Source organism: Daphnia magna, linkage group LG1 (genome assembly GCF_020631705.1).
Source record: "Daphnia magna isolate NIES linkage group LG1, ASM2063170v1.1, whole genome shotgun sequence".
NCBI classification, from domain to species: domain Eukaryota; kingdom Metazoa; phylum Arthropoda; class Branchiopoda; order Diplostraca; family Daphniidae; genus Daphnia; species Daphnia magna.
Genome location: NC_059182.1, coordinates 8,509,690 through 8,529,267, shown reverse-complemented (window position 1 = coordinate 8,529,267; position 19,578 = coordinate 8,509,690). Strand labels below are relative to the sequence as shown.

General features: G+C 41.3%; 1 protein-coding gene across 1 annotated transcript in view; it reads right to left on the bottom strand.

Annotated features, from left to right (window-relative positions):
- Nucleotides 1-19,578, bottom strand: part of LOC123470256 (protein turtle-like) — a 40,386-nt gene that overhangs the window by 12,676 nt on the left and 8,132 nt on the right. The window contains exon 2 of the mRNA XM_045170357.1: nt 931-1,100. Coding sequence (XP_045026292.1) covers nt 931-1,018 — 88 coding nt within the window. The 5' untranslated portion in view covers nt 1,019-1,100. The remainder of the gene's footprint in view (nt 1-930; nt 1,101-19,578) is intronic.

The window sequence follows — 19,578 nt, the reverse complement described above, 5'->3', positions numbered from 1 at the left end:
TAATGAATGACGACCATTGAGTTACGTGCTACAGTTCACAACTATAATGCATAGATACAAATTTTGCGGTCAACATCTGTCCTATACTGTACATACATGATAGATAGATTAAATAATGTGCCATCCATTTCACTCGGTTCATACATTTTTAAATGTTAATTAAATCTGTACATACAGATGGTAAGGGGTTGATCTGCTGTGGCCTCGCCCGAAACATTTTTTATCAAAAGAAAGGCGATAAAGCCTACACCGAAAATGGAATCCCAGGCGAAGCTTTCGATTCTGTTGCAAAATTATTAATCTAGGTATTTATTTATTTTTTTTTCAAATTTACCTACACCCCGACAACGTCCCTTTTAGTAAATGATGCATGTGCACCGAAGCCTTTGTCCGAAATGCGTTAGTTATATGCGTTTCAAGTAAGTATCAGACCTTCCTCGTGAAATAATCTAATTTTTAGGTTAGCCTAGCACATCACCCAAAAACTAAAGCGGAATCATTTTTTCCAGTGCGCACCGGATATTTCTGACCAAGTCCAGTTTCGTAGAATGAGCAACTGGGAATATTACGTATGTTCTAAAAACCATGAAACGTATGGATTCTAATCCTATTTTTAAGCAACGTTCAAACAAAGAATTTTCGATTCAGTTTCAAGTATTTCATCTTAAACTAAAATTTTATGCGCCTCACACCTTTGGCTAAAATTACATCAACTCTTGTAAAATGCAACACATTAAGCCCATTAGCATAACCGTTGTGCCCCAAACAGGCATGGCTTTATCGGCAAAGAAAGCGGGTAATTTTTTTAGTTAATTCCCCTTCAGTTCAAAGCAATTATTGCCCACACTTTTTGTTGAAAACTGTCCCCTCTTCTTGTTGTATCTTTTTTTTTAAATATTTCATCGTTGATATATTTTTAAAAATCCTTACTGAATTGACGGCAAGAACAGCACGCGGGCATGAAATCGTGGCAACATCGGGTGAAGCCGAAAGCCATGCGCCTTCGGACCCGAGCCATTCTGGTACCACGTCTTCTACCGGCGCCATAATCCCGGACCGGCAGGATTCTGACAACGGGTACTACCTTGGCACAGCATTACCTATTAGAAAAAAAAGTTTTTAGTTAGTTTATTTGGTAGGTGATTATATAATTAAACGTTGTCATTCGCATATAGCGGTCCGGCATTGCACACTACACGAAGAACGAAGGACAAATATGTCAAATATGTCTGTGTATCAGATAGCATAAGAATGTATCACCGTTCTTTTACAAAATATGTGCATATTGTTTACTTTTAACTTGTGTGTTACGCTTGCGTGGCATATCCGTTACCTTGACACACAAGAACAATTGCATTGAAGATGACGCTATCGGACATCAATTAAAAAGCAATAGAGTATAGACCCGCCAAAATTGGCAAAACGGAACTAATACGGCACTTCCAGTTTAATATTGGTCGTTTCTGGGAAACAAACAAGGAAGCTCTCAGAAACGGGTCGTAGACGAGACAGGAGAGGTTGATGGCAGTCTCTTGGCGGAAATGAACGATTGAAAGCCCAGTTTTATACACTCCAACAACGATCTTATCGCCCATTCATTCAAAATGGCGACCTTCTCTTTGTTTTTGTCGGTGCCAACAGTGCAGTGCACGATGCAAGAAATACTTTGATATTCGCTGCAGGCCCAACAGCTTCGCTATCCAGTAGAAGGGACCTCATTTGCGCCAGCTGCCTTTCCGACTATTGCTTTCATTAAGCGTATTACGACCAGTCATTGCTCCCAAAGATGAGCTTATTACATGCTAAGGGAAGCGTTCTCCAACATGTCAAATGAAGCGGGGCAACATGATTTTCTTTTCTTTTCTTTTCTTTTTAAAGAAAAACTTAGACCACAGACGCAAGCCAATTGTATTTAGAAATAAAATTAAAACCTCGATATCATGAGAAACGGAGGCTTTTGGCTATCCCTTAACACTCAACTTCAATTGGATGTAACATGTCTAGTAATGGAACCAGAATTCCGGTAAATTAGTCCAGCAACCCGTTTTCACATATTTTCATGTATACGTGCCTTTTGGTTTTCTTGCTAAACTTTTTTTGATCACGCGTAAAAGGTTTGAGAGTAGCCAGTAGTCCTGATTTCAAAATCAATGAAATTTTATCACAATCAGCCAAGTTTGTGTCGATTTGAATGCGAATCACACGCTCCACCCTGCCGCTAAGAACTATCCACGATCGTGTTTAAATTGTAAAAATGCGGTATATACAGTAAGCTTCTTTCTCTAATTACATTGTGTACTGTAGCTCAACGGAATGGCATGAAAAACAAGGCGATGTGTGTAATGGAAGGATACATGTTGGAATGCAACGTGTTGTTTGAATTCCAATGCCTTTAGGAGCATTAAGCTGAAAGGCGGATGCATAAAATGAATCATCAATCACAAGGTTCCCAAAGTCCCTCAGTAGGATCATTTGCAAAAGCCAAAAAAACAACACTATGGGTTAATGAAACAAAATCGAACTAGGGATGTCCGCTTGTCTGCAGTATTAGTCAATAAAGTTTTTCCGCAGCCTATAATCCACTTTACAGCATTCCATGTTGGCTCACTTCATGAATTACTTGCTCGTACGATGCCCTTTTGCCTGTAAATGTCGAATAAACGCAAGGTGTTTCAATTGTTTGACGAAATTCCCATTTAAAGCCTTAGGAATTCGATGGAAAATAACTTTTCAAATCATATTTTGCCGATTCAGAAGCCGAAAATGGGTGTTTCGTAAAATTTAACTCCACAAAAAACCAAAGTAAGTCACAATCAGTAGTTAGCACAAGAGCATGTCATAACCGTTCTCGATGGAAACTGAAATAAAAGCTTAATATTCGTTTTCTCCTCCTCGCGAAGGAAAGATTGCATAATAACATTCCAACATTAACGAATATGACAACTAATAGCTAATACAAGAGCTGCTCCAACAATGACGTCAAGTTATCGGGCCGGGAAAAGGGAAATTTAGGCTAAAAAAAAAAAAAATAACAAAAAACCTAAAACAAAACAAAAAAAATTATGTGACGGGATCCCATTTGATGATGACTTATTCACATCTTAGCTTTCATGTTCATAAGACGATCAATAACAGAGAAGATTGATTTTCCCGTGACGTCGTCACCAACGTTCCGATCGCAGTTTTGTTATTACAAAATTGTTGGTCTATATTCACCATGTAGCCGCGTCTCTGTTCAATATTTCACTTCTTAAGCTACTGCACCCAACTAGGTATGGGGCGATGAACGTGACGAAAAACTGACTGAAAAGATAGCCAAATAGGCAAGGGAGGAATGGGATTAGGCCAAAGGATTTGTGGCAAAAGAAAATCAATTAAATTAGCCCGACTTTTCACTTACAGGATATACTTTGTGGGTGGACTAAACGTGAGCTAAGCTTATTCGACGTCAATGGCAACATACTTCGTCCGCTCATCCCGTTTGGCTGATCGGTATACCTATACTGACAAAACACATCAAATCTACCTGTGTGTTTGTGCTCATTTATTTCGAACGTTGAGCAATGTGATCCTCGGCATGATTGGTTAAATTATTAGTTGACGATTGCAAGTCAATTAAACGTCAAACAGCTGTTAGTAAAAAAACAAACAAAGAGAGCAGCTGATAACAACAACTGCTTTTCGTGTCTGCTATGGAAAGAACAACAGTGCGAGAATAGAAAAGAAAATTCAATGAAAATTGGTTTATCCGTTTGAAGATGGATTCCATGTGTCACTCTGTGTGGTATACGCTAATATTCAAGACTTTAGCGATATTATTCAAAACGGGAAAATTTCCCAAACAGCAGGAACCAGTCTCCGCTTGTGTTTTTCCCATTTTCTTTGCTTTGGTTTGCCGTGAGAGCACGTCAAAATGTATTCGCTAGCGACTGCCTCCTCCCAACTCCTTTCGACTGGCAAGTCAAGCCCGCGGCTGTCAAACTGAAAGCTAATTGAATCGGGACCGGATCCTGCCGACGTGTCGTTTTTTTGCTTCGCAGAACGTTGCCTCACCCGTGGCTTAGAGTGTCAACAATTCGTGAGATACTGCCAAACATAAACAACGGCACATCAATGCGTGGCAACGATGAGTGTCAGCAGGAATAGGGCCATTGGATTAAGGACTAAGCTTATCTGGTGACGAAAATACGGACACTCAGACAGCGACGGCAGTTCATAGTTTCCTCACAATTTATCAATTCACGTGTATCATCTGTATGTTCCTTGTTGCTTTGTCTTTGTTCTAGGTGATCGATCGATATGCCATACGTTTAGCAACCGCGAATTGACATAGTCTTCGTTCATTAGAAATGTATTACTCTCAAATGGATCACCCTTCAACATCAGTCACGACCTATGTCCTCTGCGTCTGAATTTCCAGTAGGCCTAAAAGGTGAAAAGGTTCCCAGAAAAAAGAAAGCGCAGGCAGCTACAATCAATCTCGTGAGCCACTATAGATAATCATTTCTACTTTTGGTGGCTATTCTTTTGCCTAGACCACAGCCTTCGTTCGAAAACCATAGCAACGCGTGTCTAATAGTCAAACGACTTACAATTCGAACCATTTTTGTTATTTCAACCATTTCAGCGCAGTCATGCGTGCAAACTCGTCAGACGGAGACAATGATTAGACGACGTAAGAATAGTAAGCCCAGTTGCATTTTCATGTCATGGTTGCTCATCAAACGCGACAAGTGACGGCAAGTCACAATGATGTCTAGCTGGGGGGAAAAACATAGGAAACTAATACAAAAACGCGTCAGTGCAGCAAGCCGACCGTAAAACGGGCTTTAAACCATTTTTACGCAAAGAAAAATACGCCTTTGGTTCCCAACTTTTGGTTGATGTTTATTTATTTGGTTTTCTTCTTTTTCTTTTACTACCACCTTATCATTTTGGAGCTTTTTTTCTGTTTTGCCGGCTTAGTGAAAAAAAAAAAAAAGTATAAAATGGAAACTAACACAAGCCAAGACGCGGGAAAGGAAGAGACGGGCGTGAAAAAAAAAGCGTCCACCAGACAGGGAAATAAGTTTTGTCCATCAACGAAGTAGTACGTCTGACCATCTTCCACTTGGATGAACATTTTCCAAGAAGATACGTCCATTACAGCAATATAAAGAAACGAAATGCATTGGCTATGGCATTCACTAGCTTATCATTTCTTCACCCCGACTTTAAGTTGCATGCGTAATTTGTAAACACCTTTTTAGTTTCAAGTTTAACACATTTGATTTGTTCAGTTCTTTCGACAAAGCCCACTGGATTTTATTGCATCTATATATTAGGTCTATACTATAGTGGCGGTATAGGTCATCACAAGGCGAAATGGTTATGAATAACCTTCCAGATCGTTGCTGCATAGTCGGGAAGAAAGGCGAACTACTATATAACATGGCGTATGCAAGGAACACGTGATAAATAGGTAACAGATTGAGAGGGAATCCTTCGTCTGCTTTGCTGTAAACTGGCGATTATCTTAACTGTAGCGGAAGCACATTTGGTGCTTGCATATCTCGCCCAGCTCTACAGAATTCTCAATCATTTTACTGGAAATGTAATAGAAAATTTGTCTTTTTTTTCCTTTTTGAAAGTAAAAAAAGGCTAAAAAATATTGAAACGTCACGTTTCATTGAATGATCTCGTTAGGTGAAAGCGGGGTTAAAGAGTAATGGCTCGTCTAGCGAAGAAGGCTATGTCATCGTTGACAATAGGGTCTACCGTTGGTCTATGGGGTGGCGCAGGACAGCTTCAGTTTTTGTTGAAATAAAGTGCAAGCCGAGGCGGAGAAATATTGGACGTTTAGGACGGCGGTAACCTAAAGATGGAAGTAGCTCGTCCATCAAAGAAATGGGGTCCATTTTCTTCTTCGAGATGTCATGCGTATTTACTAAGGAAAGAACGGCACATTGGTAACGATCTATATCCACCGGCGAACGGAGGAGCAGAACGGCTGACAGGGGATTGTTTCCATTGGTAACTCAACTGAAGAGCAGTTTGTCTTTCTGTCCTCGAGGAGATCCTTTTTCTGTTCCCCTTTTCTTTTCATTCGTATGCTCCATTGTGTTATTTTTTGATCTCACTCTGCCTCTTTTGTTTCCTTTGATTGCTCATCTTAGCCAAAGACACAGCAGTCATCGAAACTATTACAGGTTGATGGACGATGCACTTTCGCTGTGCCAAAGCAATGAAGACAATAAAGCAAGCATTGGCCTACACGTGGTGAGAGAAGAGGTTCAGCTCCAACAGCTGCACATTCTGAGGACAAACACGATGGAAATCGATAAGAGATTCGGGGGGAGGGGGAATCGTTCCATTGAATATTAGCACGTGGCAATGTTGATCAATTCCGTTCACGCATTGTCCCGTGTTTTGCATTATTAAAAACTGTATACTAGGCCGCTGCAGTTATAGACAGTCTGCCTGTGAGGTTAAAGAATACAAAAGGAAATCCAATATCTGCAGATGACCGCGTCGATTTCTCTATGTCTGATAACGTGAAGATCCTTCGTTTTTTTTTTTTGTTTTTTTTTTTTTTTCTTTTATCTTTTTTCCTCCTTCTTTCTGTACCCTGGCTGACTGTGATACATAAATCGACTGGTACAGACACATTCACAATGCTGTCATCTTTCACGGGAAATCCTCACCAAAACGACCAACGTGGAAAATAAAATAAAATAAAATAAAGAATAACTAAAACAGACTAGGATCCTACTACGCAGTAAGATGATATTGCAAGGGTCGTCTAGGGCGGCCGCCATTGTGCATTGCCGAAGCCGTCGACAAGATTTCATATTGGTTCCACTCGCTGAAAGTCTTTTATTATCCCTTTCCATTCTTTTTTCCCTTTTTTTTTTGCTCAGTCTTTTTGGGATGTATACATTTATCTTGGGAACTAGGTTGTCATCTCTCAACTGGTCTAGAACCGTCTCTGCCACCCACAAAACGAAATGTCAAATAATGCGGAAAAAAAAGGCGGGAAATCGGAAAAAGTCGTGGCTGTAATCGTTCATCAGAACGGAGGCTCTTGCTCCGTTAGAGTTGACAACTATAAGCATTAAAAGTTAGTCATTTAGTTACAAGTGAAAGGAGAAGACTTCACTTTTTCTCATTCGCTTATCTCGGTTCTGCATCCTTTTTATTGCATCCAGCAACGTCGTCTAAGCACTACTTCAAAAGTAATAATTGATACTTGGCTGGCCGCTCCGAACCAACACTTTGGAACGCAAACCGCATGCACTAAAAGGTCTTAAACCCAACCGTGTCCATAATAGAAAGGTTGCAGGATAACCAACGGTGAAACAATTGTTGTTTCTTCGCCCTCCCCCTCTCCCCCCTTCCCTAAAAACAGAAAACAAAATTACCATTAGTTCCAATGGTTAACTCGTTCTAGAGTAACGTCTCTAAACGATCTGGGTGAAGTCAAGCGTCGCAATCCTGACTTCTTCGCGTCATTTACTTTAATATTCTTATCAAGTGACTTTAAATGGTCACTTTAATGTTCGTTTGCGAAAATGAAAAATGTTTTGCGACCTTTTCCTAAAAACAAAAATCAAAAGCCAAGGATATTTAAAAAGTAAAAAATTAAAATTAAATTAAAAAGTCAAACGCGTTAGGCAAAAGTGATCTGTTTTCACCTAATTTCAATTTAGATTTTTCAATAATGGAGAAATTGTGCATTGATATGTGATGGGTGAGTTATATGCTACTTGTCTTGCTATTATCAATATTATTTTTTATTTGATTTATTTATTCATTTAGTTTTAAATTTTTTTTTGTTTTTGTTAAACGATTGTCAGCTCCGTCAGCATGGCTCAGATTTCGCTCCTGCCACTGTTGTTGATGTTGCTACTACCATTGCTGGCTCTACACTACTGTCACTCGTTCCCTTTTCACGAATTCATTTCAGCTCTTCACATAGCTTCCTCTGCATCCCCTTTTATTTTAAACAGCACGCGGTTGGCTGGCTTCTATGCAAATAAGGCCAACACCCGCGTCCGTTTCCCCCACCTCACAACCCGTATTTTTATACTCGTCTACGTTCTGCGGCTATCCACTGCGAGACGCTTGGCATCCAGGTCTCCGTTCATTTTCAGCAGCAAATGGTTGGATGGGTTTTTTCCTTTATTTTGTCCCCCCTTCCCCCTGTTTTGCTTTTTTAATGTTTCGCCAGTGACTACTACTACGTCAGTCTTCTGTTCTTCCCTTTTCTACGCATTCTCTCCCGTTTTCTTCTGCTCAGTCTCCCCGGTGGTGCTCATCTCGTTCCTCTTTCCTCTTCGATTTACTCTTTCTCTGTATCTCTCTGCCTCTCTATGGCTGTCTTTCTCTTTTCCATTCGTATGGAACTCGTACCTCCATCTCGCTACCAGCGCTGCTTTCGAGACACGATCGATATGAACGTAGACCTTCTACGCAGCAATTAGCGGCTCGTTTTGTCACTGACGGCGTGATGCATTTTGCGTCACTTTAAGACGAGAATGTCAACGTCTTTCGGCTTTTCAATTGCTCCCTCCTTCACGTAAACGAAGCGCGAACCAAGTCTCTCCATTTGTGTCATTATGCAGTTGAAACAGCCTTCGGTACACTGTGACCACCTTCAAGGTGTTTTTGGATTGGTTTGAAATTTATACGTGCTATGTTGTACGTGCTCCGAAAATATGCCAATGTTTCTTACAAATATTGCGAAATTCACTTCATTTACGTATATTTCCAATTGGGATTTCCGCTGTCGCAAAATTTGGTTTCTTTTACCTATATTGCTGTGAATTGAGATCGGCCATGCTCAACACGAAGTTGCACGTCAGCATTATCCAACCCCTACGTACCTTGTCTAAACAACATTAGCCAACAAGAGTTGACGTTGCCCTTTTGTACACTTATTTGACGAAATTATAGTTTTTCTTTTTCGTTCGTCCCTACTTTTATATTTAGATGTTCCCTATGAAATAGGCCGCCACATCGAATTCATCAGTCATGGCATTAGAGATTGAATAGTAAAATCGCTAAACAATATGCATATCCGTCATTGAACTGCCCATTGAGATAGAGCGATAGATAGACGAAAAATTGTGTGTAATGGCATATTATAATCTAAATCTAATATAACATAAGAGAACGCTATCGCTTTGTGCCTGCTGGTTGACATTGTCATCGTCTTGACTACCGATAGAAGTGTTTTCAAATTCCAGAAATTTCTAGAGCTCTTATTCCCCAATCTTTCCCTTGCCCGGTTTCCACTGGCTAAGCAATGCCGGAAGAAGCTGCCAAGCGAGTCGCATTAGATCTTAGAGGGGAAATAGCAGACACGCCTCCAACGAGCTGACACCTGGTGATCGCTACAAATTCCGTTCTCTGATATCGGCGTGGAAACCGGAGGCAAATGTTGGTTCATTGACTTTTCTCCTCCCACCCCAATTACACCTATTTATTTATATTTATCTATTTTTTTGCCAGTTCCATCCAAGTAAAACATCCTTTATGACGCTAACGTGCATTTTTTAGATCGAAAGAAAATGTTCACTGTTCGGTAAAAAAGGTCATCAGGCTGATCGATGGGAATGTGAATAGTCTGAAACCATATGGAATATATGGTTGCGTTGATCTATGAAAGCTCTAATGGCGATCGTATCTAGCACGTCACGCTGCCTTTCGTTCTTTGCGTAGATAGCAACGACGGGGCCTGTCTTTTCTGTCAGTGGGCGATGTTATTGAGTTTCACCACTGCCATTAGGCGCAGTGCACCTGCTTTTCAACTCACAAGCGGCTTGTAGGAGCTGACAGACAGCCACTTCTCTGCAATTAACTTGTTTACAAACTTTGACTTTCTTCGCTTGTACGTGCACGTACCGTTGTAGCCGTCCACGTCAATGGAGCCGACTCTTATTGGACAAGTGGTTTGCTGGCAGCCTGGCTATTTAGTTCATATCATCAACCTCACATTCGATGACTGAAAGGTGCGGGCGCCGACGAAAAAAGAAGAAGAATAATGCGGCATTGCAGAAGGAGTGTGCAGAAGGATAGTTCTTGTGCGATGGGGAGGACGGGGTTGGCTGGTGGAAGAATGGTAGGCAAAAGATAGACAAGCGAGAGAGAAACATAGATAAAGAGAAAGGAGAGAACAAAAATAGAGAGGGATGAAGCGCATGGGAAAAGATAAAGACGGAAGAGAAAGAAAACGTGTAGACGTTAGCTATGGCAAAGTCAGATTATTGATCTGTTCCCAAGCTTCACCCACCCACCCATCTCTCTTTCTCTCTCTTTATCTCCATTTACTCTCTCTCTCTCTCTCTCTCTCTCTATCTATCTATCTATATATATATATATATATAAATGTCTACCTTTCAACTTTCAGCGTTATAGCAAATGTTAACGCAAATGTAGGACGAACTTTTCTTTCTTCTTTTTTTTTTTTGGGGGAGTTAACTGATAAAGTAGTGCATTGAACGAGCGCGGACTGTACAAGCGATGCTATTAATTTCATTACGTATAGTCAATAGTGTTAGAGTTTGATGCTATAGATAATACGAGAGAGACCATTGTGCAAGCGCATTCTAGTGTCCTTGTTTTGAAGTTAAGAGAAGACGATTCGGCTGGACGTGGCTGGCGGTACCAGACAAACTAAAATCAACCGGAAACCAGCAAAGGTATCATATAAATGTCACATTAAAAAGAAAATCGTATGAACGTACAAAACTCAAAAAATCCAAATGCCATGCAACGCTTAGGCAGACCATGTGCGTTATGTTCTGCTGTACATTTTCATTTTGAAATCCATTTTTTGATACTCTATAATCACACCATTGGAATAAAAAACCCGAAAAACAAACAAAAACGACGTGGGTTGTATGAGAATCATGTAGCTTTCTCTTGGCCTCAGCAAGTACCCAGCGTTGTTCTTTCTCTCTCGTTGCGCCCGTCTTTATCATTGCCTCCGCCCTCGCCAGCTCCCCCATTTCCGGAAAAAGGCAAGGTACTCGTAACAGTGGCTCTGAATGCGGTTTTTATTCCAACACCCTCCGTCATTCGAATAAACTCCCTTCGTCTGCCAACTTCCTCATCCTCTTGGGGGTGGTGACACGGCAGAAACAGACACACTATTGATTTCTATTTCTATTTATTTATGCATGTTTTTGTTTAGTTTTGTTTTTTTCTGGAGTCTTTCAAAGCTTGGGCAATGACTGTGCCATTTGGTCTCCCCCCTACCTAACTATCGTTCATTTTTATGTGTCTGTCAAGGTACACATGCGTTCCATCTAGTTGTGGCTGCGTATGCGTTGGATTATACAAAGCAATCGGAAAAAAGCGGAAAATATTCCAGAGTATTTTTGAATTCATAACTGTCGCCCTGGTTGTAGCGGCGCACTGACTCGGCATCAGTTAAGAGATCCCCATTGCCAGATAGCCTTTAGCATAGTCTCCCTCAACTAGCTTTACTGTAGCAATATCTAGAGCATTTGCCACTGCTAGTACAAGCGCAGGCTCATAGTGTGTTCTGTGTTCTTCAATATAGGACATCGTTTACCGCATTGTCAGAGCCTGCAAGAACATTGGATTCAATGGTTTTCGATCGTCCGGATACGAAGGCCAGAGAATTCCGAATAGTCTGCGTTGTTTTCTTTTGTGGTCTTCGCTGTCAATTCAGGCGGGCATGTCTCGAAGGGCAATGGAAAATAATTGAAGTTTGTCAGTTTTCATCTGGCCATTGAGAATGGACCGTCGGGCAGGGGGTAATCACCGACAGTGCGGGCACGCAAAGAATGCCAGTAGGTAGTCGGCTAGTCGGTCAGAATCTCCGACAAGGAGAGAGGACTAGATGAAATGAAATGTTGAAAGACGACAAGGTCGTCAACATGCCCGACAACAGTTGAAATGAGACAACAACAGGAACCCAAATGTTTCAATGGCAGACGAGAGAATAAGGAGACAGTGGGAAGGATCAAAAAGACGATGGAACAAAAGGGCCCAACTTTCCGCTCAATAAATACCGACACAGCCGACAGCAGTTGAATCGTCGCCGCTTGTATTTGTTGTATTTTATTCGCCGTCTTTCTGTCTCTCTCTCCTTCTCTGGCTTATCTTTTTGAAGCCATCCACGCAAGCGTGTAATGAGTATCGACAGGCCAACAAACAATCTCCGAACCGATTGTAAATTGACGTTCAGCTATTAAAGCGTAACGGCGGATGTATAGCGGAAATCAAGTCAAAAAACCAAATCTATTCGGAAGAATCGAATCCTAAAACAAAGATGAGAGACAAAACATTGGATGACTGAAAACGAGAAACCACGTCTTGAATTCATTGTCTCCAAAGAACCGCACACATCGTTTCCCCGCTCAAACACTTTCCTTTTTGCTTTCACTGGCTTACGAATTTGTTGTGCATTCAAATTATTTCAATGCAAAACAACGACATCAGTGAACATAACACGATCGATTTTGTGTTACTTGTGCTACAACTATAGTTGCAAAGCGTCTTGAACGTGTGTTCTCAGCCAAACAATTTGTGCGTTCAAAACCTTTCGCGAAACATGCGCTGCTTTCCTTGTCGACCGTCAGGCGGAACTGATCGACTTTCGGCATTTGATTATATTATCTGAACAAACAAAAATGTACGTGAATTATTAAACTGCTCTCACTACTAGTTACAACTAAAATCGCAACGGGAAACGCACTATTCGTAATCTCGTGTGTTTCTGCAATCAAACGCCACTGCCGAAATCATTTCCAAGATGAAAGTTAAACGGCTGGAGTCGCTACGGAATAGAGAGATCATCATCGTTGTGTGTCGCTACATAAACGGAGTTGAGACCAGTGGGTGACGGCCTTCATTTTCCTTGCCGTGCGTTTGACACACAATTTTCAAGTCTATTTCATACCAGTAGATTTGAGACGTTAAAGTTCGTGTCATTCGAAGAAATGTAGAACTATTATAAGGAACAAAAGAATTAAAAGAAAAGATTGAGAGAGAAAGAGAGTGTTGAGGCGGTACGAGGTTGCGCAACCTGACTGAGCTCGATGGGATCAGCATGACAGCCATTATCACGTTTCTCCATTTAACTATCTACTTTTAACTGGGGTACTTGATAATGTCGAGGGAGGTTTTCATTGACACTCCTTTATCCGCCTGAGCGGCATAGAAAAAAAAACACAAAAAAACAACGAAAAATAACAAAAGGTATACCGATGGTTATATTCTTATCTGTACGCGACCCTTTGACCCTTAACGAGCTGCACGTCTTAACCGAAGCTTAAAGAATCAGGATAACATTTAGTGCTAGGGTCATAAATGGTGAGTCTTTCAGAAGAAGAAGAGCCGGCGTAATTTGTACCATTTTTTTTTTTCTCTTTCGTTATTTCTTTCCCCATTGCCTTTGTCTGCCTAAAAAAGAATAGTTTTCCTTCTCCTTTAAAAAGCGAGGGTGAATAAGGGTCGTGCTGGCTGTACGCTGTAGTACATGTTATGCATCGACTGACAGTGGTGGTGGCGTCGCATTCTAATGCATCTTTCTCATACCGTAGCGCTCGGCTCGCTCAATCATTATGTTAGATAGTTATATAAAGGATCGATGGGGTAGCAGAGGAAATTCCAGAACTTTGGCCGCCATCCCTCACCGACAACGACGACGGCGAACCGACAAACGGGCCAGTCAAAACATTTTCAAATCATCATAAAAACAAAAGATTCCGAAAATTTGTGGCCCAACAGCATCTTGGCTAAATGTTAAAAGCCTCTCTTCTCAACAACCCCCCTACCACCCCCAAATTCTTCTCGTTATCCCTTTCTCACTTTCTTTAATCATCGGGCCCCAACATGGACGTTTGGTGTTTCTTGTTCTCGCTTATTCCAAAGTTGAGAAAGCGAAATTCAAACGAAATTCTTCCTCCAATTTGTCTGTGTTCACCGTCTGCTAAGGGTTGCCGACGCGGATTTATCGGCAATAAGATGATGACATTCCCGGTTTTTTAAATAACCGACCCAGTTTAAACCGCAAAAAAAAAAGAAGGGCAACGGCAAAGGAAGAGAGCCACGGGGGAAGGCAAAAGGGAGAAAAAAAGAAGGAATCAAACTATCAGCTCTAATAGTCCAGCTGATCCAAGTCTTTGACCAAAAAACCTAGAAAAAAAAAAAAAAAAGTTGCCGCAGATTCGTATTTCGTGACCGCGTCACAGAGCACCAAAGAACTGGGGGATGAAGACGTAAACAACAGGAGAACGAAAGCCACGAATAATAATAATAAAAAGAAAAGAGAAAAAGAAAACCCGACAGAGAAAGATGACGACGGGCTGGAAATAAGATGAGCTGGCGCGCGATGCACTCAGAGATAGAAGGTCCATCTAAGGTCGATATAGAGAGCAGAACGATTGCGAGACGGACGACTTGGAATCGGAAGAAAGAAAAGAACACACACACAAAAAAAAACAGGAGGAATATAGTCGTCCGACTGCCTTCCAAGTCGATTTTCTTCTCGCTCCCTATTTTCTTCTCGTTCCCTTTTCAAACTTTTTTTTCTGCCCCGTGTTCTTATTGGATTTGATTCTTGTTGCGGCCAGACCCCAGTGCGTCTTGTTCTTTTCTTAGTCCAACTTCTTCATACATCATTTCTTCTATCGTCCTTCCCTGGACTCCCTTTACCGAATCTTCTCTATAGTTCCTACACGGCCGCCACCATTGACAGTCGATTGGTTCCCTATCTGATTCCCGACCAAACTTTTTCTTCCTTTCCTTTTTTTTCCTTTTCGTTCGCTTTCTCCTTCGTCTTTTCATTACTTTCTTTTACATTTTCTTCGTTCAGTTTTGTATTTTATTTTATTCTTAATGGAAAGGGAGTAGCTTTAAGTTGATGGTGATACGCTGAAGACCTTAAATGTTGTACTTAGAGAGCTTTTAAAGCACCTCAATTCTATATTATTAGGGATATGTCAAGTAAGCGGTGAAGTGAACCAAAACACCAAGACTCTTTAAAGAGAAAAACGGTGAAAATCAAAAGGTAGGTGAAAGAACAAAAGGATTCTAGCGCGAACCTTTCCTTTACTTTCACATCATCTTTTTCCCTTGTTTTTGCTTCTCCTTTTTTGTGTGGATTATTACCACCATTTTCTTTTTGATCCGTCGCCAGCGTTACACGTTCCATTGCTTCTATTGACTGCACGTCGTTATTGCCCACCCGCGCCACACGCCGCTAGGAAGATGGACGCGGGAAAGGAAATAAAACAAAAACAAAAAAACAAAGATGGAAAAAAGAAAGAAAAAAATGACAGCGAACTTCACGCCGACGCTCACCCCATCCCATCTTACACTTGCCCGATTCCTCCCACTCAACCTATTATATACTGATATACAGAGTCTATGCTATCTGTATCGATCGTGCGTGGTGGCGTTCGGTTGTCATAGGGCTACGTTAGCCTGCTCGTCCTTGTCCCTCTCTTCCGTCTTTTGGCACTGGCTCTATTCTTTTGGCATCGGCCACCGACATTTCGGGCAGAGCAAAACTGGCCAGCTTATTCCGAAAGGCTATCAATGTTCTGCCGAGTAACTCAGCTTGCCATATGCATCGGAAGGAAGCACTAGAAGAATCAGCGTCGCTATTGCACCTATACTCTCCACTCCATCTTGATCACCTTTCTACACCGGAAACAGGAAACCTACAACAGTATTTTCGAATCAACAGCCGTGGCTGATCGTTGCTGAGGTCCTTGCACTTTAATGCGCCATACACCGCTATGTTTGTATAACTAACAACTAGACACACCATGAGCCATGTTAGTTGTGGTCAATGCTTGGCTCTTCTCACCGTTTGTTCCACACCGTAAGGGACGTCAAGTAGTTTGAAGCCTTACGAATGCATAATGATCGTGTGGCTTCCTCCTGGTGTCACACGTTTTTTTTTTGTTTTTTTTTCCTTTTCTTTTCCTTTTTTTTTCTTTTTTTTGAATTTTATTCTCCTCATCATAGTTCCCTTTTTTGGTATAGTTCCTGTACCACGTCAAGTATCACAAAAGGACATGTATTCATGTTTATCTGGTGAACACTCAAAAAGGAGAAAGCGACAGAGATGGAAGGAAATGGACAACCATAAGGGAGAAAAGGAGAGGCCGGAAGCAAAGCCAGCCAAAGCTCTCCATTACCTCAGCTCCCCATACTCCTTTCCACATATAAAAATAAACAAATAATAATAAATAAAATAATTCCCTTTTTTTTTTCCCCTTCATATTTCTAATATATACATTTTGGAAAAACTAAGCCGTGATGGATAAGCATCGTCATATATATATATGTATATTTTATACAGGGACGCTAGGAGGACGTCCAAGTACCTCGCATCAGAGAGAAGGAGCAGAGGGCAGCAATAAACTAAAGATTTCCCCCCTCCTTTTTCTATCTCTCTGTGATATTATGAATTAAAAAAAGTAAAAAAGTCACAAAGCAAACGTAAATAACACGTTGTATGTATACACGGATAGCAAAAAGTGCGATCAAAGTATCAAAACTTTTGATAAATTCAAAAGCATTCCATTGCGGATATCTTAACACTTGGATTCGATAAAAAAAATTAGAAAAAGCAGCCAACCATCATCCGCTTACTGGATATCAATGTTCGGTCGCCTTAAAAAAATAAATAAATCAAAAATCAAAACGAGATAAAAAAAGATGGTCATCTAGTAGTTCCTAAGCGGCCTTTTTTTTTTAACAAAAGGGGATTCAGGCTCAGACCGCCATTTTTAGTTTAGGTGTTTGTGCCAGGAAAGGAATGACAGCGTTTGAAAAGGAATCCCTCATTCCGGATGCGGTTAGACGAACGTCGAGAGCTGTAAAAATGAACGCCATAGAGATCAGCTGTGAACCCGAACTGAGGCATCTCTGATCTCCATAGTGTTACACAAAATTCCTCTTTAGCTGAGAGGCTTCCAAAGGCTCACCTTGGTGGATCTACTTGACTGTGATTATGTGTTCAACTCTTTCTAGTAGCAATTTGTATTGTAAACTCTACACGTCAGTGCAAGAAAAAAAAAAATGGGTTTTGAAATGACGCAGTTTGTCTACTAGGTTAATATTATGAGAATGACGAAAAACAGGGCCAACTCTCCAATTAGTTATCTGCCGCCATTCTAGCCTTTGCTTCTCCTGTCGTCCTCGCTAACTGTTATGCTAGCGCTATTCATCGACCCAACTCATCAATCATGCAGGTCGACCCCAAAGAACTCCGAAAGAACAGAGGGAACTTGGCGTTTCTGGTCAAGAATCGGAGCCGTGCAGTTGGTTGTAATTGGATATTTTCCCCGCTAGTTGAAGTACGTACTCCAACCACGCTGCTGATACTTGAGCTTTGATTGCATTTCATTTTGGATCGCTTGCTTTCTTGTATTTCAATATGACATGCCCTTCAGTCAGAAAATTGCATTCTGCCAGTGGGGAAAAAAAAAGTCAAGTCAATTTTCTTGAGGCAATAACAGGATCAGCTATGATCCCAAAAATATTTTGACGAGGGTAAAAAGTAAAGGATGGCACAAACTAATACGAAAAAAAAAAAAAAAAAAATCTCATTCCAATGTTGTCTTGCGTAAAGCGACGCGCTCAAGAGAGTGAGACGGACATTGTACTCGTGCCAGCCTTCCCTCTTTATCACTTCAGCTGTGCCAGTAATGATCTCTGGATAATAGTCTACAGTGAAGAGTTTGATGGACTTCATGATCTTTCATACTTAGACGGGAACACTTTGTCCAAAAAAGAATTGCCGCATGAAAAAAATAAAATAAAAAAATAAATAAAAAGGATTAGATGAGTAACGTGATGTGTTCCTGTGCGCAGCTGGCTTAGATTCGTCGCTAAACGGGCGGCGGATGAAGTACACTGGGTCATTGGTTCAATGAGGGCCTCCTCACCGGCCGTTCGTCATTAAGGAAGATCATTGTCTATTCATTGGCTGGGCAAGAAGAGGCGCACGTACGCAAAAGCAACTAACTCATGACAGCACTCAGTCCAACGTCTTGCTGCTTACTAAGTCGAGGGTTGCTCGTCTGCCTTAGTCGACTTATCGCTTAAAATACCGGCGACCAACTCTACTAGCCTCTTGGCGCAAATCTGCAATGCGAAACGGGCAGGGTTTGGTGTGTTCACAGCCAACACGAAAGTATACAAGTAGCATCAAAGAACAGCAACGGGTGAACTAGCCTTCTCTATTGCCAACGACGACGTAGAGTCTGAGGCTGACTGCACGACTGACTCACTTTCATGTATTAATGAAGTGATTGTGCTGGTGCGGATGATACGCCCTGGCCAGGCCTTTATCTAAGAAGACTAAACACACAATGATTTCAGTTTGGATAAATATAGCAGTCAACATCCATTGGTCGACTGATCATGGACGAACGGTGAACGATTGGAATAGTGGGGATAGGCAGAACGGGAGCATGACGACACTCGCAGCCGCCCAGATCCGTCACAGTCGCATGTCGAAACCAAACAAAACAAGACAAACAGACGCAGTGTAAGGGAGAGGCGCGACGGAGAGAAAGAGAGTAAGTAGCAAGTCGAACGGTAGCTAGGGAACTGCACAAGCCAACTCAATTTGGGACAACGCAGCGGCAGTCTCAACTCACGTCAACGTACAGTATAGCCAAGCATATTGATCAAGCTTATATATTTTACTGCGACTGCTCTTACTACTACTGGCTGCGGTAGGCTTTTCTCTTCTGTTCGGCTGGCAGCCCGGAGAAGAAAAACTCCTCTATCGCGACTTTGCTGCCACACTGTTTCCAGCCCGTGCTGGAACAGTTGCAGTTTGCAGAAGAAGAAGAAGAACAAGAAGAAGAAGAAGAAGAAGAAGAAGAAGAAGAAGAAGAACGATTGAAAGAAGAAAAAAGAGAGCGAAATATGTGCCTGTTTCCGGGTTCCGAGCTGTGTCGTTCTCAGAGTCTCACAGCGGCCCACTGCAAACGTTGTCAAAAGAGAATGCGTATATACTACCAAGAAAAGGAAACTAAATCGAATGAAAACGGGGGGGATATATATATTAAAAAGAAAAGAAAAAGGGAAATAACCGAAAAAGAGAGACCGTTCGACGTCAAGTTACAGCTCGTTCCCTGGAGAAGTACTTTAGTCTTTGTTTTATTTTGGTTTTTCTCGTTTGTTTTTGTTTCGCTGAAAAAACATTTCCCTTCTTTACTGCGCAAATCGCATGGCAGTTTGACGTATAGTGGCGGTAGGCGGAGGAAAGTATCAACGCCAAACCGCACCGTGTTTTCCTTGACTGACGTTCCAGTGCTGACCATTCGTTCTTTTCCTGTTTGGTACAGTCCACTGACAAGGTCAGGCAGTTCTGTGCGTCGAAATGCGGTAAGCCACAGGGTTCTCGTTTGACACGGAAGCCATCAACAACAAAAATTCGGATTCAATTGGGAGATGATAACCATAAAAGAAAAGGCCAAAAACAAGCAAAGTGCAAACAAGCAACTAAAAGTTTTTTTTTTTTGTTTTGTTCTGTTTGTTTTTTTTTCTAAAAATGGCTAAAGAAAGAATCAATATTGCAGTTTGGAATAGTAG